The sequence below is a fragment of the Mus caroli genome, unplaced genomic scaffold (assembly GCF_978045245.1).
Source record: "Mus caroli unplaced genomic scaffold, Mus_caroli_1 scaffold_2, whole genome shotgun sequence".
Taxonomy (NCBI): domain Eukaryota; kingdom Metazoa; phylum Chordata; class Mammalia; order Rodentia; family Muridae; genus Mus; species Mus caroli.
In genome coordinates this window covers 68081752-68106245 of record NW_028227257.1, presented here as the reverse complement: position 1 = coordinate 68106245, position 24494 = coordinate 68081752, and the positions used below count along the sequence as shown (strand labels likewise).

At 37.6% G+C, this 24494-nt stretch overlaps 1 protein-coding gene across 1 annotated transcript in view; it reads left to right on the top strand.

Annotated features, from left to right (window-relative positions):
* Positions 1-23789, top strand: part of Katnbl1 (katanin regulatory subunit B1 like 1) — a 42281-nt gene extending 18492 nt beyond the window's left edge. Inside the window, exons 2-10 of the mRNA XM_021152650.3 lie at positions 7105-7220; positions 7716-7756; positions 15545-15824; positions 17049-17167; positions 17836-17886; positions 17975-18064; positions 18580-18669; positions 19584-19677; positions 21803-23789. Coding sequence (XP_021008309.1) covers positions 7119-7220; positions 7716-7756; positions 15545-15824; positions 17049-17167; positions 17836-17886; positions 17975-18064; positions 18580-18669; positions 19584-19677; positions 21803-21835 — 900 coding nt within the window. The 5' untranslated portion in view covers positions 7105-7118 and the 3' untranslated portion in view covers positions 21836-23789. The remainder of the gene's footprint in view (positions 1-7104; positions 7221-7715; positions 7757-15544; positions 15825-17048; positions 17168-17835; positions 17887-17974; positions 18065-18579; positions 18670-19583; positions 19678-21802) is intronic.
* Positions 23790-24494: the final 705 nt, after the last annotated feature.

Sequence of the window (24494 nt, the reverse complement as noted above, 5' to 3'; positions counted from 1 at the left end):
GGTCTGCAGAGCCTTGGAGAGCAAAGCTGTTTATTTCACTGTGACCAAGAAGAAAGAAGACAGGGGAGTGACCAGGGGCTAAGAGATAAGTATGCTGTCAGTGACCTACTTCCTCCAGACTCCACAGTAGGCCCTATCTTCTTCAACACAGAAGACTTTCAGGGACATTCTAGGTCCAAAGTGCAGTAAGATTCAGAGCCCAATCTTAATTGAGCTGCTTGATTTTCTTTTCTTTTTTTCTTTTTTTTTTTTTTTTTTTTTTTTTTTTGGTTTTTTGAGACAGGGTTTCTCTGTGTATCCCTGGCTGTCCTGGAACTCACTTTGTAGACCAGGCTGGCCTCGAACTTAGAAATCTGCCTGCGCCTCTGCCTCCCAAGTGCTGGGATTAAAGGCATGCACCACCACTGCCCAGCTTTGATTTTTTTTTTTTTTTTTTTTTAGATTTATTTATTTATTTATTTTATGTATATGAGTACACTGTGGCTGTCTTCAGACACACCAGAAGAGGGCATCAGATCCCTTTACAGACAGTTGTAAGCCACCATGTGGTTGCTGGGAATTGAACTCAGGACCTCTGGAAGAGCAGTCAGTCCTCTTAACTGCTGAGCCATCTCTTCAGCCTAAAGATTTATTTTTATTTATTATATGTAAGTACAATGTGGCTGTCTTCAGACACCCCAGAAGAGGGCACCAGAATGGTTGTGAGCCACCATGTGGTTGCTGGGATTTGAACACAGTACCTTTGGAAGAACAGTCAATGCTCTTAACCACTGAGCCATCTCTCCAGCTCGCTGATTTTCTTTTTTTTTTTCTTTTTTTCTTTTTCTTTTTACTATTGTATTTTTGGAGTTCCTTATTATTCTGAATATTAGCTCCTCATCAGATTATATAATTAGCAAATATTTTCTCCTATTCTTTAGGTTGCCTCTCTAATGAATGCTTCTTTTGTGCAAAAACTTTTTGATTTGATGTGATCTTATTTGTCTTTTTTGTTCTTTCATTTTGGGGTGAGGATTAATAGAACTTTTATATTAGTCAGGGTTCTCTAAGTGAACAGCACTGGTAGAATGAATACACAGGACTCATTTGAGTGACTTACAGGCTGTGATCTGAGTAATCCAACTACAAGTGTCTCTAAAGGGAAAGGCAAAGGATCCTGTCATTGTGCCGTCCAGTCCCAATCTGGTGCTCTAGTCTTGGAGGCTGCCATCTTCAGTCTCTTGGAATCCCTAAGAAGTAAGTTCTAATATTGAATGTCTCAAGAACAGGATAGAAGAACTTGCCAGTGAAGGTCAGGGCAAGCAGGCAAAAAGCAAAAGTTACCTTCTATGTCCTTTTATGCCACCTGAAAGTATGGCTTACATTTAGTGTGAGTCTTCATCCATTGATCCAATCAAGAAAATCTCTCAAAAAGCATGTCCAGTTGCTTGGGTTTTAATTGATTACAAATGTAGTCAACTTGATAACCAAGATTAAGCATCTGTTTTCTATACTGTTGTAATAGGCTTTTGTTGTTGTTATTTTTAAAATTGTTAAGATTTGTGGATGTAGAGGTTCAGACTCCGTGCCCTGTGCATGCTTAGCAAGCCCAGTACCATTGAAGTACACCCTCTAATGCCCTGTGCTTTAAAAGGCCAATTTTTAGAAATTGTACTTTTCAGGACATTTTCTGGAAGTGATTTGGTTTTGTTTGTTTGTGAGTCTCTGTGTACAAATGGACTCTTCTGCCTCTGACTCAGAGTACTGGGATTCTATGACAAGGTGACCAAGTGGATAAGGCATTGCATTACTGAACTTATTTCTTGTTTACGTATTTTATAGGGCAGTGATTTTTTTTTTTTAAGCTCCAATTAAAATGTATTTAAGAGGGAGGAGGTAAGGAGGAAAGATAGTAGCTAAAAACTGTTCTGATCCTCATGGTTTTAGGAGATAGCTGTGTGTGGAAGGAATTCTTGTGTAAGGAGAAGCGTGTCTTTCTCAACAGCTTGTTTTGTTTTGGTAGAGAAATTGCCTAGTTGGATTAGAGGGTTAAGTACAACGTGAATAGTCAATGTAGTATATGAATGTAGAGGGAAAGCTAGCTTGGTCTTGAACTGTCCAGGCATGTTTCATTCCTGTGTAATGAGTTTCCCTTGTTGTGAGAAGGCAGGGAGTATCTGAACACTTTGAGCTGTTTAATCTCTTAGTTTGGCAGCCATTATAAGAGTATATGAATAGATCCCTTTTTATCTTTGAGGTAGAAGACAGCTACTGTATAAAGAGAAATCATCCTGTGAGCTTCATTATTATGCTGTTGTTTTTCTCAATAGAGCTACTCATTGAAAGCATTGTGATATTGTAAGAAAATGCATGCTATATCTGATGTTTAGAAGTTGTAGTAATGTTAGAATAGCTGTCCCTTCTCTGCTTTTATTCTCTTAGGGTCCTGCTTATGTTCTTTGCTTATTAAGAGTTGTTTTTTTTTTTTTTAATGAATCTTCTTCAACCATTTCAGATTCTTCTCTTTTTGTATCTTATCAAATAGAACTTCAAAAACACAGAGAACTTGAAACTAGTTTCAGTAGCATTCCTAAGTGCTTCTGGGGGAAAAGGACAATTCTATATTATGGTTCTAGAAAGGTGCTATTAAATGCATGAGACATGGGTAAAAAGCAGTGTATAGCTTACAAAACCTTTACAATAAGTCTTTGTCTTACAATTTTAATAATTCCCTTTATAAAGCCTTATTGTGATATAAAATATACACCATGAAACTTTTAAATGTGCAATTTACTGATTGTAAGGACAGACTAGAACATTCTCCAGTTCCAGTAGATCTTCAGAGCATTTATTTCTGTCACTGGAAAAACTTTGTGCCCCTGTGTAATAACTTCCATTCCTACTCCAACTTGAGAAGCAACAAACAATTGGTTTTCTGGCTATGTATTTTATTTCCTATAAGTGGGATTTTGTCACAGGTTGTACCGCGGTCTCTTACTTACAGGACTACTGCTCGTGTGTGTACTGAATTATGAGTGCTTAGTTCCTTTTGCTCTGAGTAGTGCTCTACATAGATGTGCCACGTTTTATTTGTTAGCAGGGTGATAAACATTCACCAGTGTTGATGTCTCTTGGCTATGCTCAATATTTGCGTACAAACTTTTGTGTCAATATGTTTTCTTCCCCTTCAGTATATATGTAGGAGTGGAATTTAACTTTAAGAAACTGCCAGGGCCTGGAGATTTCTCCCTGGGAGAGCACTTGCCTTGCATACATGTCACCCTAGATATTCATCCCCAATACTGAGAATGGGAGGGAGACTGTGTCATGTTATTTTATATGATGCTTGACAGTCCTTGGTTCTCCATATCTTTCTCAGCACTTATTTTTGTCTTCATTGTATAGCTATCTAGTGAGTGTAAAATAGTATTTCATGTAGTTTTGATTTTGGTTTTCTAATGGTTAATGTCTTTCATTTTTTAAAAAAATGCTACATGTGTGGTTGGGATTTAGCTCCTCGAACATTTACCCATTTCCTTAGGGTAAAAATATTCAGAATCTCTTCTGCTTGACTTTTGAGATACACAGTACATAATTGTTACCTACGGTCACTCTGCTATCCCAGAACTTCGTATCGCATATCCACCTACAACTTAGAGCCTATTGATCAGCCCAGGTCTTCCTTCTGCTCTCAGCCCCTGTAAGATCAGCTTCAGTAGATTCCACATAGGAAATTATAAGTTACTTGTCCTTTTGTCTCTGGTTTATTTCACTTACAAAATCTCTGTTTCTAGACAGGTGGCATAAGTTGTAAGACTTCATCCTCTGTTATAGCTGTATGCCATTTCTTTCTGATTTTTTGACAGCTACCCCCTTTCACTTAATGGATACCCAGTATTTGCTTTATTAATTTATTGGTTTTTTTGAGACAGGATTTCTCTATTAATCCTGGAACTTACTTTGTAGACCAGGCTGGCCTCAAACTCAGAGATCTGCCTGCTTCTGAGTCTTGAGTGCTGTGATTAAAGATACCTGCCACCACGCCCTGCCCAGTTTTTATTTTAAGCCCATTCCATTTTTGCGAATCCTTTTTTTCTAAGCTTTCTAACCTGTTCCAGTATATATTGGAAAATTCCTTCCCATCTCTCGCATTAGAATTTATCTATCTTGTGTTATTGTTTTTCAGTATTGCTATTAGAAAGGAATTTTTTTTAACTGTGAATGATTACTACGCTCACATTTTACTAAATAGGATGTTGTAAATTTCCTGAATTTGGGGGGGAAGGGGGTGTTTTGCTTTGTTATTATGAGGCAGGGTCTCTCTGAAACTATGTAAACTAAGCTGGTCTCTAACTCACAGAGATCTCCTGCTTCTGCTTTTCAATGTGCTGGGATTAAAAGTGTATGCCACCACACCTGGTCATATTACCTTCTCTAGTTTTTCATAATTCTCTGAATTTGAAGGTGTTATACCTTCCGCATCTGCTTTTCCTTCATTATGGTGTGTACTGGCTAGTTTCATGTCAACTTAACACAGGCTGGAGTTATCACAGAGAAAGGAGCTTCAGTTGAGGAAATGCCTCCATAAGATCCAACTGTAAGGCATTTTCTCAATTAGTGATCAAGGGGGAAAGGCCCCTTGTGGACCATCTCTGAGCTGGTAGGTAGTCTTAGGGTTCTTTAAGAGAGGAGGTTGAGCAAGCCAGGGGAAGCAAGCCAGCAAGGAACATCCCTCCATGGCCTCTGCATCAACTCCTGCTTTTTGATCTGCTTGAGTTCCAGTCCCGACTTCCTTGATGATGAACAGCAGTATGGAAGTGAAAGCTGAATAAACCCTTTCCTCCCTAACTTGCTTCTTGGTCATGATGTTGGTGCAGGGATAAAAACCCTGACTAAGACATGGCCACTCAGATGGAGCCCTTTTCTCTAGGAATTTGTGTTCTTCAGTTCTGTATAGTTTTCTTAAATCTTCTCATTGGTTTCTAATTAGTCTCTATTCTTCCTTGTACTTCCCTTTTGTTTGAATGTTGGTTCCTCTAAACCTGTCTTCTGATTCTTTTTATCATTTGCTTGTATGTTCTGGAAGATACCCTCAGATTTGTCATTCAACTTCTGTGGAGGCTTAGTTTTGTTTGCTTTTTTGTTGTTGTTTCATTTTGTTTTTAAGTTTTTATTGTGTGCGTGTTTTTTGCCTGCATGTGTGTCTGTGCACCATGCCCATTAAGGCCAGAAGAGGATGTCAGATTCCTTGTAACTGGAATTGCCGACTATGTGAGCTACTGTGTGGATGCTGGAAATTGAACCCGGGTCATCTAGGAGGAGCTGCCAGTGCTCTTAAGTGCTGAGCCATTTCTACATTCCCATCTATTGGGGTTATTTTGTTGTTGTTGTTGTTTGGATTTTGGTCTTAATATCGCTTGTTTATGATTTCTAACAATGGTTTTATTGCTTTTTTTAATTTTGAGACTAGGTCTCACTTTATATCTCTGATTGGCATTAAACCTAAAGAGATCTTGTCTGTTTCTGCTCTCAAATGCAGGATTACAGACATAAGCTGCCACAACTCACTCTGTGTGTGTTTGTCTGTATCTGTGTGTAGTTTTGTTAGCTTTGGCAGATGAGCACCACTTTAAACAACATACAGGAACTTCTTTAGCCACTTTGATGATCATTGTATCTGTATTTTGTTTTGTTTTGTTTTGTTTTTCGAGACAGAGTTTCTCTGTATAGCCCTAGCTGTCCTGGAACTCACTCTGTAGACCCGGCTGGCCTCAAACTCAGAAATTTGCCTGCCTCTGCTTCCCAAGTGTTGGGATTAAAGGCGTGTGCCACCAATGCCTGGCTGTATCTGTATTTTTAAAGGGATGTATGTGTATGTGTGCCCACAGGTTTGTGTATATGTATGATTTACTGTAGAGCTGGTCAAAGTTCCCAAAGAAACATCTTGTGAACTCCCCTTGAAGTATATGGGCTTGATTGCAAGCCTTCATAAGTCAAGTGGAAGAAAGACGATAAAGGGATTTGAAATTTAATGTATAAAACTTGGGTTTACATTTTTTGTAGAATAAAATTGTAGTCCTGGCACGTGAATAAGAGCACTGACTGCTCTTCAGGAGGTTCTGAGTTCAATTCCTAGCAACCACATGGTGGCTCACAACCATCTGTAATGGGATCAGAAGCCCTCTTCTGGTATGTCTGAAGACAGTGACAGTATGCTCACATACATAAAATAAATGAAAAATAAAATCTTTTTTTAAAAAAGAATTTTATTATGTATGTTAAATTAAAATACAGAATTTCATGTGTGGTATATTGAAAAGACCTACCAAGTTAATTACCACTTTGGCTTTGCAGCTTCTAAATTGTTGCTCTTATCTCTTCTTTTTCTCCATAATGGTAATATTATGCCTTTAAAAATCTCTTCTTTTTTCATTTTGACGATGTTTCAGAAGGACAGAAGTAATTAGATGTGTTTAGTTTATTGTCCTTTTTTGAGACAGGGTCTCTCTGTGTAGTGCTGGCTATCCTAGAACTTGGCCGGCCTTGAACTCAAAAAGCCACCTGTTTCTGCCTCCTGAGTGCTAGGATTAAAAGCATGCACCACCACTGCCTAGCTAGTCTGCTGTCTTGTATTCTATCTTTCTTTTTGTAAAGTAAAGCTTATATTGTGGAACCCCTTTGATCTAGAGTCTGTGTTTTTTTTCTTGCCTTGTTTCTCACTCTACAGCAGAACAGCCTCCAGACTAGGCTTTAGCCGATGAGAAGTTGAAGAGCCTTTATGTTCTGGGATACTATATGTTGTGCTTTTTCTGTGTTTCAGGTTTTAGAAATATTTAAAACAAGGTTTATATTTGTATTTCTAGAGTTTAGCAGGCAATGGCAAAGTTGGAACATTGAGTTTCACGTCAACCTGTACTACTGTCTCAGGAAAACAATAATCTGTATATTACAGATTTGTTACACACAAACACACGCACACACACAAATACATGAAGTATGTCTTTTTTTATTTTTACTGTTAAGCCTCATTTGCACAGCATAGAGATGTTAATATATGTTCATATACATGCTATGAAAGATTGGACTCTGACTTTTTAAATTTTCTATTATTTTTATTTTGTTTAGGCACTTAAGAGATTATGGCATTTGATACTCACCATGTTAAAAAACGGAACTTCTCTAATAGTATTGATCTTCCTAAAAAGAGGATCTCTAACTTCACCAGTAAGAACATGAAGGAGGTAAGTATGGGAGTTTAAGCCATCAGATCTGTTTAATTTCGTAGGTTAGATAGAATTAATGAAGCATACCTATTATTATATTCCTAAGGTTATAAGAAAATTTTGGCAAATATACTGTTTCTATAAACTGTGATATAAATGTTTTAGATGACAAGGAACTCAGAGATGCATTTTGTTCATTCAAAGGTTGATTAACAATGAAATCTTTTTTTTTTTTTTGAACCACATTAAACTCAAACTGACTTATTATAAGCACCCTTTAAGTTCAATATATGACTGGTATTGTTTAAAAAAAGAAAGATAATATGTTACTTTGACAAACATACGAAAATACAATTTTGTGCCTAGTGGTTGAAAACATGGTATTAACACAAAGAAACCATTGGCCCTATTATTACCTATTGAGTTTTAAACTGCATTGTTAACATCAGTCATAAAGTTTGCATAACTCTATTAAAAAACTGAATATGATTCACTGTTTTCTTTGGTTTTCAGGTTAAGAGATCTCCAAAACAGTTGGCTGCTTACATAAGTAGGTAAGAGCTTCTTTAACATTTGTAGGAAGAATTGAAAGTAGACGTGAAGACATAAAACAAGTAAATGCTCTTTTTTATTATAATTACAGTTAACTTGTTATCCAGCAGTTCCTCTGTGCTGGGCTCTGTACTAATGCATCAGCATTATCTATTCCTTACATAGATGCCATTATTCCTAAACAGTGACAAGAATACTAATAGTCAGAGGAAATATGTGATTTGCTCAGGATCAAATAGCCAGACAGCTGTCAAAATGGCCTGTACTCTAAGAGCAGCTTTCTAAACCATGGGTATCCACAGTATGACCTGGGGTCCCTGGAGCCCAACAGGGAGGGTTTGAAGTCCTTGCTCATCTTGTCCATTTTTACTCTTTTACAAGTGTACAGTATGAGCTGTTCAGAAATAGCATAATATTAAATAACAACAGACAGACAGAAATAAGAATACAGCTGTCTTCTGTTAAACTGAGAGCTAGAAATTGGTACAAATGTGAAACAGCTATTTCTGTAGTCTTTCTGTTCAGAAAAAATGTGCTCCTTTTGGTAAAATATTCTATGACAGTATGTTTCTTAGCTTCCCAGTACCATGACTTTTTATAAGGAGGAAACATTCTGGGGGCCATTGTGGTAGTGCATGCCTCGATTCCTAGCACTTGGGAAGCAGAGACCGCAGAATTGTGAATGCAGGTTCAGCCTGAGCCACAGGGTGAGAGACCCAGTTTCAGGAAAAACATTTCTTTTGGTTCACGGTCTCAGAACTGTAGTCTCTGACTTGTGGCCTTTGGGTCTGTGATTGTGCTGAAAGAAAACTGCTTCTCTATGATGGTAAGGAAGCACAAAGTAAAAACAATAATAATCCCAGAGCTTCTGGTAACTTGTACTCTATAAGATTTTGTTTGTTGTATTCTTTCATACACAAAATTAAATGTGTTACAGCTTAAAATAAATTTAAAATTTTTCACTTACTAGAAAATGTGTTAGTTGTTTAGAAAAAAGCTTAGATGTCTGAAAAGTGTTCTATTTTTCTGTTTCCATGGCCTTTAATATTTTATTTTAAAACAGAAGCTATTATGTCCTTTTGTTTTCTTTTTTTTAATTTTTAATATTTTTATTACATATTTTCCTCAATTACATTTCCAATGCTATCCCAAAAGTCCCCCATAGCGCCCCCCACTTCCCTACCCACCCATTCCCATTCTTTTGGCCCTGGCATTCCCCTATATTGGGGCATATAAAGTTTGCAAGTCCAATGGGCCTCTCTTTCCATTGATGGCCGACTAGGCCATCTTTCGATACATATGCAGCTAGAGACAAGAGCTCCGGGGTTCTGGTTAGTACATCATGTTGTTCCAACAATAGGGTTGCAGATCCCTTTAGCTCCTTGGGTACTTTCTCTAGCTTCTCCATTGGGAGCCCTGTGATACATCCAATAGCTGACTGTGAACATCCACTCCTGTGTTTGCTAGGCCCCGGCATCGTCTCACAAGAGACAGCTATATTTGGGTCCTTTCAGCAAAATCTTGCTAGTGTATGCAATGGTGTCAGCGTTTAGAAGCTGCTTATGGGATGGATCCCTGGATACGGCAGTCTCTAAATGGTCCATCCTTTCATCACAGCTACGAACTTTGTCTCTGTAACTCCTTCCCTGGGTGTTTTGTTCCCAATTCTAAGAAGGGGCACAGTGTCCACACTTTGGTCTTCATTCTTCTTGAGTTTCATGCGTTTAGCAAATTGTATCTTATATCTTGGGTATCCTAAGTTTTGGGCTAATATCCACTTATCAGTGAATACATATTGTGTGAGTTCTTTTGTGATTGTGTTACTTCACTCAAGATGATGCCCTCCAGGTCCATCCATTTGGCTAGGAATTTCATAAATTCATTCTTTTTAATAGCTGAGTAGTACTCCATTGTGTAAATGTACCATAATTTCTGTATCCATTCCTCTGTTGAGGGACATCTGGGTTCTTTCCAGCTTCTGGCTATTATAAATAGGGCTGCTATGAACATAGTGGAGCATGTGTCCTTTTTACCGGTTGGGACATCTTCTGGATATATGCCCAGGAGAGGTATTGCTGGATCCTCCGGTAGTACTATGTCCAATTTTCTGAGGAACCGCCAGACTGATTTCCAGAGTGGTTGTACAAGCTTGCAATCCCACCAACAATGGAGGAGTGTTCCTCTTTCTCCACATCCTCGCCAGCATCTGCTGTCACCTGAATTTTTGATCTTAGCCATTCTGACTGGTGTGAGGTGGAATCTCAGGGTTGTTTTGATTTGCATTTCCCTGATGATTAAGGATGTTGAACATTTTTTCAGGTGCTTCTCTGCCATTCGGTATTCCTCAGGTGAGAATTCTTTGTTCAGTTCTGAGCCCCATTTTTTAATGGGGTTATTTGACTTTCTGGAGTCCACCTTCTTGAGTTCTTTATATATATTGGATATTAGTCCCTTATCTGATTTAGGATAGGTGAAGATCCTTTCCCAATCTGTTGGTGGATTTTTTGTCTTATTGATGGTGTCTTTTGCCTTGCAGAAGCTTTGCAGTTTCATGAGGTCCCACTTGTCAATTCTCGTTCTTACAGCACAAGCCATTACTGTTCTATTCAGGAATTTTTTCCCCTGTGCCCATATCTTCAAGGCTTTTCCCCACTTTCTCCTCTATAAGTTTCAGTGTCTCTGGTTTTATGTGAAGTTCCTTGATCCACTTAGACTTGACCTTAGTACAAGGAGATAGGAATGGATCCATTCGCATTCTTCTACATGTTAACAACCAGTTGTGCCAGCACCATTTGTTGAAAATGCTGTCTTTCTTCCACTGGATGTTTTTAGCTCCCTTGTCGAAGATCAAGTGACCGTAGGTGTGTGGGTTCATTTCTGGGTCTTCAATTCTATTCCATTGGTCTATTTGTCTGTCACTATACCAGTACCATGCAGTTTTTATCACAATTGCTCTGTAGTAGAGCTTTAGGTCCGGCATGGTGATTCCACCAGAGGTTCTTTTATCCTTGAGAAGAGTTTTTGCTATCCTAGGTTTTTTGTTATTCCAGATGAATTTGCAGATTGCACTTTCTAATTCGTTGAAGAATTGATTTGGAATTTTGATGGGGATTGCATTGAATCTGTAGATTGCTTTTGGCAAGATAGCCATTTTTACAATGTTGATCCTGCCAATCCATGAGCATGGGAGATCTTTCCATCTTCTGAGATCTTCTATAATTTCTTTCTTCAGAGACTTGAAGTTTTTATTATACAGATCTTTCACTTCCTTAGTTAGAGTCACGCCAAGATATTTTATATTATTTGTGACTATTGAGAAGGGTGTTGTTTCCCTAATTTCTTTCTCAGCCTGTTTATTCTTTGTGTAGAGAAAGGTCATTGATTTGTTTGAGTTAATTTTATATCCAGCTACTTCACCGAAGCTGTTTATCAGGCTTAGGAGTTCTCTGGTGGAATTTTTAGGGTCACTTATATATACTATCATATCATCTGCAAAAAGTGATATTTTGACTTCATCTTTTCTAATTTGTATCCCTTTGATCTCCTTTTGTTGTCGAATTGCTCTGGCTAGGACTTCAAGTACAATGTTGAATAGGTATGGAGAAAGTGGACAGCCTTGTCTAGTCCCTGATTTTAGAGGGATTGCTTCAAGCTTCTCACCATTTACTTTGATGTTGGCTACTGGTTTGCTGTAGATTGCTTTTATCATGTTTAGGTATGGGCCTTGGATTCCTGATCTTTCCAAGACTTTTATCATGAATGGGTGTTGGATCTTGTCAAATGCTTTTTCCGCATCTAACGAGATGACCATGTGGTTTTTGTCTTTGAGTTTGTTTATATACTGGATTACGTTGATGGATTTCCGTATATTGAACCATCTCTGCATCCCTGGGATGAAACCTACTTGGTCAGGATGGATGATTGTTTTGATGTGTTCTTGGATTCGGTTAGCAAGAACTTTATTGAGGATTTTTGCATCAATATTCATAAGGAATATTGGTCTGAAGTTTTCTATCTTTATTGGGTCTTTTTGTGGTTTAGGTATCAGAGTAATTGTGGCTTCATAGAATGAGTTGGGTAGAGTACCTTCTGTTTCTATTTTGTGGAATAGTTTGTGAAGAACTGGGATTAGATCTTCTTTGAAGGTCTGATAACTCTGCACTAAACCCATCTGGTCCTGGGCTTTTTTTAGTTGGGAGACTATTAATGACTGCTTCTATTTCTTTGGGGGATATAGGGCTGTTTAGATCATTAACCTGATCTTGATTCAACTTTGGTACCTGGTATCTGTCTAGGAACTTCTCCATTTCATCCAGGTTCTCCAGTTTTGTTGAGTATAGCCTTTGGTAGAAGGATCTGATGGTGTTTTGGATGTCTTCAGGATCTGTTGTTATGTCTCCTTTTTCATTTCTGATTTTGTTAATTAGGATGCTTTCCCTGTGCCCTCTAGTGAGTCTGGCTAAGGGTTTATCTATCTTGTTGATTTTCTCAAAGAACCAGCTCCTTGATTGGTTGATTCTTTGAATAGTTCTTCTTGTTTCCACTTGGTTGATTTCGCCCCTGAGTTTGATTATTTCCTGCCGTCTACTCCTCTTGGGTGAATTTGCTTCCTTTTGTTCTAGTGCTTTTAGGTATGTTGTCAAGCTGCTAATGTGTGCTCTCTCTAGTTTCCTTTTGGAGGCACTCAGAGCTATGAGTTTTCCTCTTAGAAATGCTTTCATTGTGTCCCATAAGTTTGGGTATGTTGTGGCTTCATTTTCATTGAACTCTAAAAGGTCCTTAATTTCTTTCTTTATTCCTTCCTTGACCAAGGTATCATTGAGAAGAGTGTTGTTCAGTTTCCACGTGAAGGTTGGCTTTCTATTATTTATTTTGTTATTGAAGATCAGCCTTAGTCCATGGTGATCTGATAGGATGCATGGGACAATTTCAATATTTTTGTATCTGTTGAGGCCTGTTTTGTGACCAATTATGTGGTCAATTTTGGAGAAGGTACCATGAGGTGCTGAGAAGAAGGTATATCCTTTTGTTTTAGGATAGAATGTTCTGTAGATATCTGCCAGATCCATTTGATTCATAATTTCTCTTAGTTTTTCTGTGTCCCTGTTTAGTTTCTGTTTCCATGATCTGTCCATTGGTGAAAGTGGTGTGTTGAAGTCTCCCACTATTATTGTATGAGGTGCAATGTGTGTTTTGAGATTTACTAAAGTTTCTTTAATGAATGTGGCTGCCTTTGTATTTGGAGCATAGATATTCAGGATTGATAGTTCCTCTTGGAGGATTTTACCTTTCATGAGTATGAAGTGTCCCTCCCTGTCTTTTTTAACGACTTTGGGTTGGAAGTCAATCTTATCAGATATTAGAATGGCTACTCCAGCTTGTTTCTTCATACCATTTGCTTGGAAAAGTGTTTTCCAGCCTTTCATTCTGAGGTAGTGTCTATCTTTTTCTCTGAGATGAGTTTCCTGTAAGCAGCAAAATGTTGGGTCTTGTTTGTGTAGCCAGTTTGTTAGTCTATGTCTTTTTATTGGGGAGTTGAGTCCATTGATATTAAGAGATATTAAGGAAAAGTAATTGTTGTTTCCTGTTATTTTTGTTGTTAAAGTTGGCATTCTGTTCTTGTGGCTGTCTTCTTTTAGGTTTGTTGAGGGATTACCTTCTTGTTGTTTCTAGGGCGTGGTTCCTGTCCTTGTATTGGTTTTTTTCTGTTATTATCCTTTGAAGGGCTGGATTCGTGGAGAGATAATGTGTGAATTTGGTTTTGTCGTGGAATACTTTGGTTTCTCCATCTATGTTAATTGAGAGTTTGGCTGGGTATAGTAGCCTGGGCTGGAATTTGTGTTCTTTTAGTGTCTGTATAACATCCGTCCAGGATCTTCTGGCTTTCATAGTCTCTGGTGAAAAATCTGGTGTAATTCTGATAGGCTTGCCTTTATATGTTACTTGGCCTTTTTCTCTTACTGCTTTTAGTATTCTATCTTTATTTAGAGCATTTGTTGTTCTGATTATTATGTGTCGGGAGGTATTTCTTTTCTGGTCCAGTCTATTTGGAGTTCTGTAGGCTTCTTGTATTTTCATGGGCATCTCTTTCTTTAGATTTGGGAAGTTTTCTTCTATAATTTTGTTGAAGATATTTGCTGGTCCTTTGAGTTGAAAATCTTCATTCTCATCCACTCCTATTATCCGTAGGTTTGGTCTTCTCATTGTGTCCTGTATTTCTTGGATGTTTTGAGTTAGGATCTTTTTGCATTTTACATTTTCCTTGATTGTTGTGCCGATGTTCTCTATGGAATCTTCTGCACCTGAGATTCTCTCTTCCATCTCTTGTATTCTGTTGCTGATGCTGGTATCTATGGTTCCAGATTTCTTTCCTAGGGTTTCTATCTCCAGTGTTGCCTCATTTTGGGTTTTCTTTATTGTTTCTACTTCCCTTTTTAGGTCTAGTATGGTTTTGTTCATTTCCATCATCTGTTTGGATGTGTTTTCCTGTTTTTCATTAAGGACTTCTACCCGTTTTTTTATGTTATCCTGTTTTTCTTTAAGGATTTGTAACTCTTTAGCAGTGTTCTCCTGCAATTCTTTAAGGGATTTTTGTGCTTCCTCTTTACTGTCTTCTACCTGTTTACCAGTGTTCCTTTGTATTTCTTTAAGTGTGTTATTAAAGTCCTTCTTGAAGTCCTCTACCATCATCAGAAGATATGCTTTTAGATCCGTGTCTAGCTTTTCCGGTGTGTTGGGGTGCCCTGGACTGGGCGAAGTGGGAGTGCTGGGTTCTGATGATGGTGAGTGGTCTTGGTTTCTGTTAGTAAGATTATTACGTTTACCTTTTGCCATCTGGTAATCTCTGGGGTTAGTTGTTGTCGTTGTCACTGTTTTAAGATTGGAGCAGAAGCTGTGTTCCACTCACCAGCAGTCTCAAAATCGTGTGGCGGGGGTCGTGGGTAGATGGCGGTACCCCAGCGCTGGTCCAGCCGGAAGAGGCCTGTGGTCCTACTCAGGCCGGTTTTCTGCTTCCCTAACTAATGCAGTCTCAGGTCCCGCGCGCAATTGGATTGGAGCAGAAGCTGTGTTCCACTCACCAGAAGTCTTAAGATCCTGTGGCAGGTGTTGTGGGTAGCTGGCGAGTGTCATCCGACCCTGCGCCCTAGCTACCCCGGTGTTTTTCTGACCGGAAGAGGCTTGTGGCCCTACTCAGGCCGGATTTCTGCCTCCCCAACCAAAGCAGTCTCAGGTCCCGCGTGATTGGACTGGAGCAGAAGCTGTGTTCCACTCACCAGCAGTCTCAAAATCCTGTGGCGGGGGTCATGGGTAGCTGGCGGGTGTCAGCCGACCCTGCGCTCTAGCTACCCCGGTGCTGGTCCGGCCGGATGAAGCCTGTGGCCCTACTCAGGCCGGTTTCTGCTTCCCTAACTAATGCAGTCTCAGGTCCCGCGCGCAATTGGATTGGAGCAGAAGCTGTGTTCCACTCACCAGAAGTCTTAAGATCCTGTGGCGGGTGTTGTGGGTAGCTGGCGAGTGTCATCCGACCCTGTGCCCTCGCTACCCCGGTGCTTTTTCTGACCGGAAGAGCGTCCTTTTGTTTTCATTTTGTATAACTTACCATATTTTTATTGCCTTCCCGGTAACTTATAACTTTTATTTTCCTCTTCAGATTGAGAGTTTTAAAATCATTTTCTTCTAATTTTAGTGGATTATAATTGCAAAATGTAGCTGATTAAATTCTTTCTTTTTTTTTTTTTAATTTTCATTTAAAACTTTTTTCTTTTTTTCCACTTAAATTTTTTTTACAGAACAGTTGGACAGGCAGTGAAAAGCCCAGAAAAACTGCGCAAGGTGCTCTACCACAGAAAGTTAGTTGGTCGTTCCTTCCCAAATCCTTGTTACAGAACTAAGCAGTCCCCAAAAAGTGGGGGCTGTGACATGGCAAATAAAGAAAATGAACTGGCTTGTGCAGGCCATCTACCCGAAAATTTACGCCACGACAGTCGGACATTTGTCATTAATACCAGTGATTCTGGGTCTTCACAGACAGAAAGCCCATCATCAAAATATAGTGGCTTCTTTTCTGAGGTAAGTCAGTTTTAGCTTAAGTTTATTCCTATTGTACTACTAGGTTGCTTTGTTTTGGTTTTGATGTCCTTTTTGGTTTTTCCCTTGTGTTATTCTATTAGCTGATAGCAACTCTTAAAATAATATGTATTTGAATTGTGTTCACTGCCTAAGACAGTTGTACAGATGAACCCCTTGTCTCTAACAGTGTCAGAAATAGAATGAAATACGTGATAGGCTGTTGTAAATATCCAAAGTGACAAGTTGGCAAAGAGAAATTTAAAAGAAGAGGGTAAAGAGACATTTTACCTTGAAAAGCAGATCACTGAAACCTGTTACCTAGTCAGCTTTGCTGGTTCTTAGAACTGCCCAGTGGATACTTGATTCAGCAAGCCTGCTTCTACATCTTTTAACTGTAAAATTAACCCTAAGGAAAGTAACTATACAAATGTATGCATTTACACACATTACAATGTTTACAGAAACAGCTTAAATAGAAAAAAAAAACCAGAAATAATCTAAATAGTGATAAATAAAGCCTAAAAATATGTTTCTATTTTTTGTTAAATGAAATCCATATGTATTTTAGCATTGAAAATGCCCATGGCTTCATGTTTATGTATAGGGGGAAAAAAGTTTTTTTAAAATAAGATTTTAAACTTTTTGGTGTGTAACTATGTACCTATTTGCCATTGTCTAAAGCATGATTTGGAAAGACGCATTCCACTTTAGTGGCTGTAATTGCTTCTGGAGAATGACGTCAGATACTTAGGGTATTCACTTTTTGTCTCAAATAATTTTGAGCTAAAGTTTTCATAACAGGAATGCATTACCTTATTTAGAAATACACTTAGATGGCACATTCATCTTGCTTGTAACAGGACCACACTTCAGGCTGTGCTTCCTCTCTCGTGCTGTTCATTTGGTAATCACTAGCCTAGGTGCTTACCTTGTCTCTGTGCCCACATCCCTAAAATTCAGCTAGAAATTACTTACTGTATAAACTACTGGGATTTATGAAAAAACAATACTAAGGAGGGAAGAAAGAAAAAGTACTAAATTTATCCACATCACTCATTCACTGTATTCAACTGTAAATTACTGTATTCCTTTTTGAGGGCCAGTATAAGGCATTCCCTTTGCATAATTTAAGGCTGTGTCTACCAGAACATTTTCATTTAAAAAAAAAAAAAGTCGTGTCATGTTTCAGTGTGGTTTTTAACAAATTAGACAATTGCCTTTCAGGTTTCTCAGGACCATGAGACAATGGCCCAGGTTCTATTCAGCAGAAATTTGAGATTGAATGTAGCTTTGACTTTCTGGAGAAAGAGAAGTATAAGTGAACTTGTAGCTTATTTAGTGAGGTGAGTGTGACGTTTTTGTTTCTGTTTAACATTAGTAATCTTTAATGAGATATGAAAAGTGACTTTTAAGAAAGTTTTTATTGGTTTTATTCAAATTTAAACATTGTATTTAGCATCCATAGGCACACTATAGTTTAAATTATATTCATCATATTTAAGTGTAGTAAGGATACAGAAAACTTTTATCAGATTAAACAAAGCTGTTACTTTTTCTGGTTAGGATTCTTTTCTTATCTGTAAAACTAAGTGTGGGAAACTTACCATTCTAAAAACAATCTCCTTTGGGAGTTTTAAGAATCAGTCACCCTCCTCATTGCATCTAAGTCTCTGACCACTGCCTTACCGGTGCCTACTCCACGCCTTGCCTCCTTTAAAAAGATATGTCTCATCCTTTCCCATGTCTCTTTCTATTCCTCCACAGCACTTAGCATCAGCATCCTGCTCTGTGTATTCTGTGTTCATCTCTCTTTGATCCATTGCTGCCTCCAACACCCACTCAGGCACTCGAAAGCAATCCCTGTCTCTGTTTTCCCTTTATATCCTCAGTACTCGGCTCATGATAAATACTGAAGTTGTTCAATGTCAAATGCCTTGAAAGGAGGATGGAGACTGTAATATGAATGTAAGTAAGGACACTGTAAGCAATGGTATCTGTCTTATACTCGCAGGATAGAAGACCTTGGAGTTGTGGTAGACTGCCTTCCTGTTCTAACCAATAGGTAAAAACAGTAATTTTTTTTTCCGGAAAAAAAAGTTTTAAAGAAAGTTTTAATCATTTCATATTTTATAACTTAGAATTTCTTTTAGTTTACAGGAAGAAAAGCAATATATCTCACTTGGCTGCTGTGTAGACTTACTTCCTCTGGTAAAGTCTTTACTTCAAAGCAGATTTGAAGAGTAAGTGCTAAATTAAATTTCAACTTTTTTCTCTCAACATTCTTGATTTTTGTGTTTTGTGAGTTCATAATAGGAGACTGGACTCCTATACATTTGGGAGATACATGATGCCTGTTTTTTTTGTTTTGTTTTTTAATTAAAACATCAAACCTACACTTTATTTATTATGACAGTGGGGTAAGAGAACAACCTCTAGAAGTAGGTTCTCCTTCCAGCGTGTGAATTTCAGATTTACTCAGTTGTCAGCTTTGGGGTCAGATTCATTTACCCACTGAGCCATTTTCTCCAACCCTATTTCTGTTCCCACGAAGTTTATAGTATGATTAGGACAGGAATATAAACACTAAAGAAAACACAAAAGGATTAAGAACAGCTATGTAATTTCTATGGTTTTGTGAAGTATTTTTTCTTAAGGAGCATGACTGGTGTATATCTGTGAGGACTTTTGGGGGGGTAGCGTAATTGTTATAGCCTTATATGAAAACACTTAATTTTGTCACAATATTTTACTTCAGATATGTAATTGTTGGTTTAAACTGGCTTCAAGCAGTAATAAAAAGGTGGTGGTCAGAACTCTCATCTACATCAGAAATTATAAGTGATGGGTAAGTATAACTTTAAAGATAATTTGTGCTGAAATTTCTATGAAAAAGTATCTTAATTAGACAAAGTAGTGAGTTTATTCTGTGATCATCATTGTATAATTTTATTTTCTTCATTTTCAGAGAAATACTAAACTGAGGTACTTTTTAATTATGAAAAACACATGCAGAGTCCCAAAACTCCTTATATCTCTGCTGCTAGAGCCTGACCTTTTATTTTATGTTTGGTTTGTTTTGTTTTGTGACGCTCTCACTGTGTGTCTTTAGCCCCAGCATTCTCAGTGCTGATGTAAGACAGCATACCTATCTCAGCCCTTCCCTCCCAAGGGGTAACAGCACAGCAGTGGTGTAACCTTCACATGCAATGTGCTAGAAAGGTAGAAGAAAGGAGCTGCCCTTGGTGCAGTAAAGAATGGAAATATCCTGACAGGTTTCTGAAAGTGGTTACAGTCATCATGCCTTAGCTTGAAAATATGTGAGGAGTCTCCCAAATGATTTGAACCCAAGCCAGGCATGGTGGAACACGCCTCTAAACCCAGCACTAGGAAGGCCAAGGCAGGAAGAACACAAGCTTGAAGCCAGCCTAGGCTGCATAGCAAAACTCTGTATTGCCAGATGGTGTTGAAAACAATAGTCCCTCCACACCAACTCCCTCTTAGATTCCATAATCTTTGTAGACTCAGTGGAATTTTCTACTTCATACCCAAGAAAGTTGTCCACTTGCTACAAATGCCTACTTGCTGTCTCATCTACTTTAACAGCCAAATATCCATGAATTTCTGTGGGGCATGGCATATACTATTTTAAGAAGTTTCTTGACTTTGTTATATGATTTTCTACTGATATAAATAAATTAAAAGCAAGTCTATATCTTACTATTTACTTTCTTCTTTTTCTTTCTTTTTTTTCCCCCTCAGAAATATTAAGATTTTAAAGCAGCAGTTGAGTGGATTATGGGAACAGGAAAGCCACCTTACTTTGGTTCCAGGATATACTGGTAATATAGCTAAGGTAATCTATATTTGTAATTTAAGAGTTATACATATTGACCAGTATTGATATGCTTATCTCTTACAGGAAAAAGGCAAATTGCTAGTTGAGATTTTAATATTTAAACTCCTAGAGGACATTGATAGTTATAATTGCAGAAAGAATTGGTGGTGAGAAGTATTTCCACTCTGCTGCTTGGCATTTGCTGTCATGAGTAGTTATTTACCAGGAAATAAAACATTGTATGGTTTAAGAAAGTGTTTATGTCACTGGCTCATGAAATTTTCTTGGGTACCTGTGTAAAAAGAAACAAATGTGATTGAGCATTAAATATATCACTATACGTTATACACACATTTCCCAGCCCCCTACCCCATCCCCTTTTCTCCCTCCCTCCCTTACCTCTTTGTCTTTGTTTCTGCTCGGACAGTTTTACTATGTAGCCCTGGCTGGCCTGGAACTTGCTATGTAGGCTAGGCGGCCTCAAACTCACAGAAATAGGCCTGTCTTTGCCTCCCAAGTGCTAGGATTATATATATCACCATGCCTGGCAAGAATTCTTTTTTGATTCACTACTTTTACTCTGATTATTGACACAGTGAGGTTTTTTTAATGTTTTGGGTTATAGTCAAACTTTTTAAAAATTCATCTACCATCCTTCAGAATCTTTGATTCAGACTCAAGTCTTCTAAACAGTTCTATTTTTCTGACGTTGTTTGTTGCTTATGATTTTAAAGTATACATAACACTGTGAAGACTTTAGTAGAGCTGAAAAGCATTGTTTGCCTAAAATTTTTATTATTATTTTTTTAATGTTAGGTTATTGGGACAGGTCTGTATAGTCAGGGCTATCCTCATGTCTGTGAAGCCCCTCCTGGTGCTGAAATCACCATCCTCTTTCCTCAGCTCCCAAGTGCTGGGAGCAGAGGAGTATGTTGCCATGCCTGGTTAACTTAAATTCTCTTTTTATTAAAAAAGAAAAGCCTTCTGATAAACATAGCCTTAAGATACTATGGTGATCATGAAAATTGTCAAGTAATTAAAGTTTCAATGTATAATCTATAGTAAAATCTTGATACCAGCCCCGAAATATGTTACTTTATGTTATGCTTTCAGGGAGCAATGGACGTATGTAAAGTGAATAAGGAAAAAGAAACATTAAAAGCTGTACATTTTCATTTAAAAATTTAAAAATAAATGTTTTCTTTGACCCATTCATGTGTATAGTGCATTGTGGTCATACTGACCTTATCCTCCCACTGCTTCCAGTCACCGTCCTCTCCCAAGTCCCTGCTCCACCTTTATTATACCTTTGTGGTTTTTGTTTCTTGAGACATGGTTTTTCTGTATAGTCTTGACTGTTCAGGAGCTCGTTCTGTGGATCAGACTAGCTTTGAACTCACAGAGATCTGCCTGTCTCTGCCTCCCAAGTGCTGGGATTAAAGTCAGGTGCCACCACTGCCCAGCTTGCTTTTATATTTTCTTGCCGTGCTTTTGTTTCTGTTTATGAGCTGTCCACTGTGGCACTGAAAATAGTGGCTTCCTCTCCTACAGCAGTCCTTGACTGCTTTATTACACCATCTGATTTTTTGCCTGGAGAAAAACAAATGGGTGGAGAGTGGATCTGGAGAGGGGATCTCAAGGTCTCCTCCTTACAGAGGACCTGGCTTCACTTTTTAGTACACACATTGCATTTCAGAGCTGTCTGTAACTTCAGTTCCAAGAGATTCAGTATCCCCTTCTGGCTGCTTCTGGCAGTATGCATACCTGTGGTGCACAGACATACAAGCAGACAAGCATTCATACACATAAAATCAAAATAAATTATTTTTAAAAATAACTTGAAATTGTCAAACTGTGCCTTGGGCTTTGGTTTCTATAGCACTTACAGAATCTCTGCATTTTAACTGCAAAGCAGAGCTGTTGAAACACAGGAACCAAAACATTCACTTAGTGTTTGCTCAACGTTATTGAACATATAGTGTGTGCCAGGACTTGTGATAAACAAATGCATATAAAAATTTTGAACCTTTTTAAAGGTTTCAAAGGGAACTAAGGCAAATTAAGAAACAAGCAGAAAAGAAGGCAGGTTGAGTGTGTTTGTATTTGCTTAGTTAACTGATGGGATGTTTTTTCCTCCTTTAAGGATGTAGATGCTTATTTATTACAGCTGCATTGAAAGATTTCATCTTCTAAAGAGTATTTGATTATTCAGACAGCGCTGGATTATATGATTTCCAAAAGTAGGTCTCTCCTGAGAACCGAGAGCTGTGGAAGAAATAAAACCAATTTTTTTCTTTTAAAAAGCCACATAATAAAACCACTAATGAAATCCTAACAATCTACTTCACATTGAAGTGGAAATATCAAGAAGGAGCGGCATCAACTTCAATGAGGTGAAAGTGCACTATGAAGACTGTTTGCCTTTGCTGCATACAGAATTTAAATGACTGTTTGATAGCATTGTTTAAGAACTACTGGGTCTTAACTCAGCCCTGCATAAGAATATGATTTATAGTATGCAAAAATAAGACAGGACTTATTACCAGGAACTATAGACCAATCATTAAATTTTTTATTGTGTTTTATGAAGAAACACTTAAATGTGTGCAGCTATTTTCTTCTGTTGGAAAGACTTGGAAAATTTAAAACACCATAGTAAGTAATATTAAAATTTTTGTCCACACTGATACTGTGTACAAATGCCTTAATTATTGATAAGCCAACATGTTATAATACCAATATCTTTTTTTAAAAAATTAGAAGCAACCATGCTCTGGCATGATAAAATCATGGAATTAAATCAGGGGTTTACATTCATGTAGAATGTTGTTGAAATATATTCGACACCATTTTTTTAAACTTGAGAAATTTTTAGCATCTCTGATTCTTTTTGTCAGAAACTTCATGTTATGTTTGTATGTATGTGTTATTCTTATATAAAGAAAAAAGGTGAATATGTATTTGTATGAATGTTTAACTGGAAATGTCCATGGAGTTGGCTAATTTATATTCACTTTTTATTGTATATAGAGTTCTAATATTTTTCATTTCTGTAACATTTAAACTTCCTTTGAGTAAATTTACTAAATATTTCTATTTTTTGCTTTTTTAATTCTAATTTTATATGAAATCTGATTAATTCCTTGACACTACATGTGTTCTGAAAAGTTCAATACAATGTTTCAGAATTGTTTACAGTTAATGCTGACATTGTACTTTAAGTTCCAACACAATGCATCACTACCTCCTCTAATGGTTAGTAGGAAATTCCAGCAAACTATATGCAAGCATTTTGTGTTTTGTTTTTTTTAATATGGCCATTTGAAGTATCAGTGTACTCAATATTGGAAAGTCATAACAGTTTGAATCGTACCTGTCTTAGTTGGAATTGCAGTTGGCTACCACTCCTGCTAGCCCATTCATCATCTTTCTTTAATAAGGCTTGCAAGCTTCCAGAAAAGATAAATTGACTTCCTCTTCATATTCCAATGTACATTTTAAAACTTAAAACAGTGACTACTGAGACCCCAGCCCCCCTGCCCTCCAGCATCTTTTCTTGCTATGGAGATGTTTAAAGTGTTATTTTTTCACTGAATTGTGTTTTGTATAGCTATTATTCCAGATATCTATGTACACCACAGAATGAGTATCCGTTGTAGTGATTGATTATTATATCCTCAGATTAGAGTCCTATCCAAATGACTACAGTTTTGTGATTGCGAGGTGAGGTATGTAAGAAGTCACTCTTCAGAACATGGGGGTTTCATGAACCTCCATCGTCCTGAAGCCTTCAGTTGGGAACTGCAGCCTCTCTTTCTTCTGAGTCTTTAGTTTTCACTGTCTTATGAACCATTTGGGCAGGTTGATGTGGTTTGGTTGGAGTGTGATGCTAGTGAGACTAAGGGTTTGAGTCTGATCCTTTTAAATTCATTAACTTCTCACATGCACAAAGAAATTCTGTAGTTCCTGATTGCATATTTCTTTCAGTATCCACTTAATAAATTCAGTTGTGATCCCAAAGAATGTGGTGTGCACAGTTTACTTCTCAAAGAGAAATAGAATGATTGATTTGTATAATACTATAGATTTCCAGTTTGAAGAGAAAATATTCAAAATAAGACCTAACATACTTTATAATTTTTTAGTTGCACAGTATCAAATACTATGAATCAGATTATTGACTAAACAGTATCTTTAAAAAAAATCAAAGTTCAAGTAAATATCAATAAAAATTAAGTATAGTAAAAAGCAATACTATTGTTTTAACAGAATTCTTATGCCTAAATATGTTTGCTGACATTGAATAAGATAGCATGCTCAATTTTTTATGCTCTGGGCAATGAAAGAAGCAGCTTTACCTCGCAGCACACACAGTCTTCTTCCTGCTTAATGAAATGGTCATATCAGTTGGCTTTGTCTGTTGGAGGAAGAACCACAAATGTGACTCATCTATAACGGACTGCGTGTCTGCTAGTGCAGACTTATTTTCTGGATTCTTTCAGATGGAAATAGTGTCAAGTGTTGACAGGTGTTTATAGATATATGCATTCTCCTTTAATTTTCCTAGCCATAATATTGTAAAACAAAGTCCGCAACATTTACTCTTCTCCCTTCTTATTTTGTGACAGGAATATACAATAAATAATGTATTCCTAAGCCTAATGTGGTGGTGGTACAAGCCTATAATCCCATCACTTGGGCACCAGGTGGTGATTTCTATAGGTTCAAGGACAGCCTGATCTATGTAGCAAGTTCATACCAGCCAGGATTACAAAGTTAGACCCTGACTCAAAAAGAAAACAACAGAAAATTTTCATCCTTAAACATTACATGCT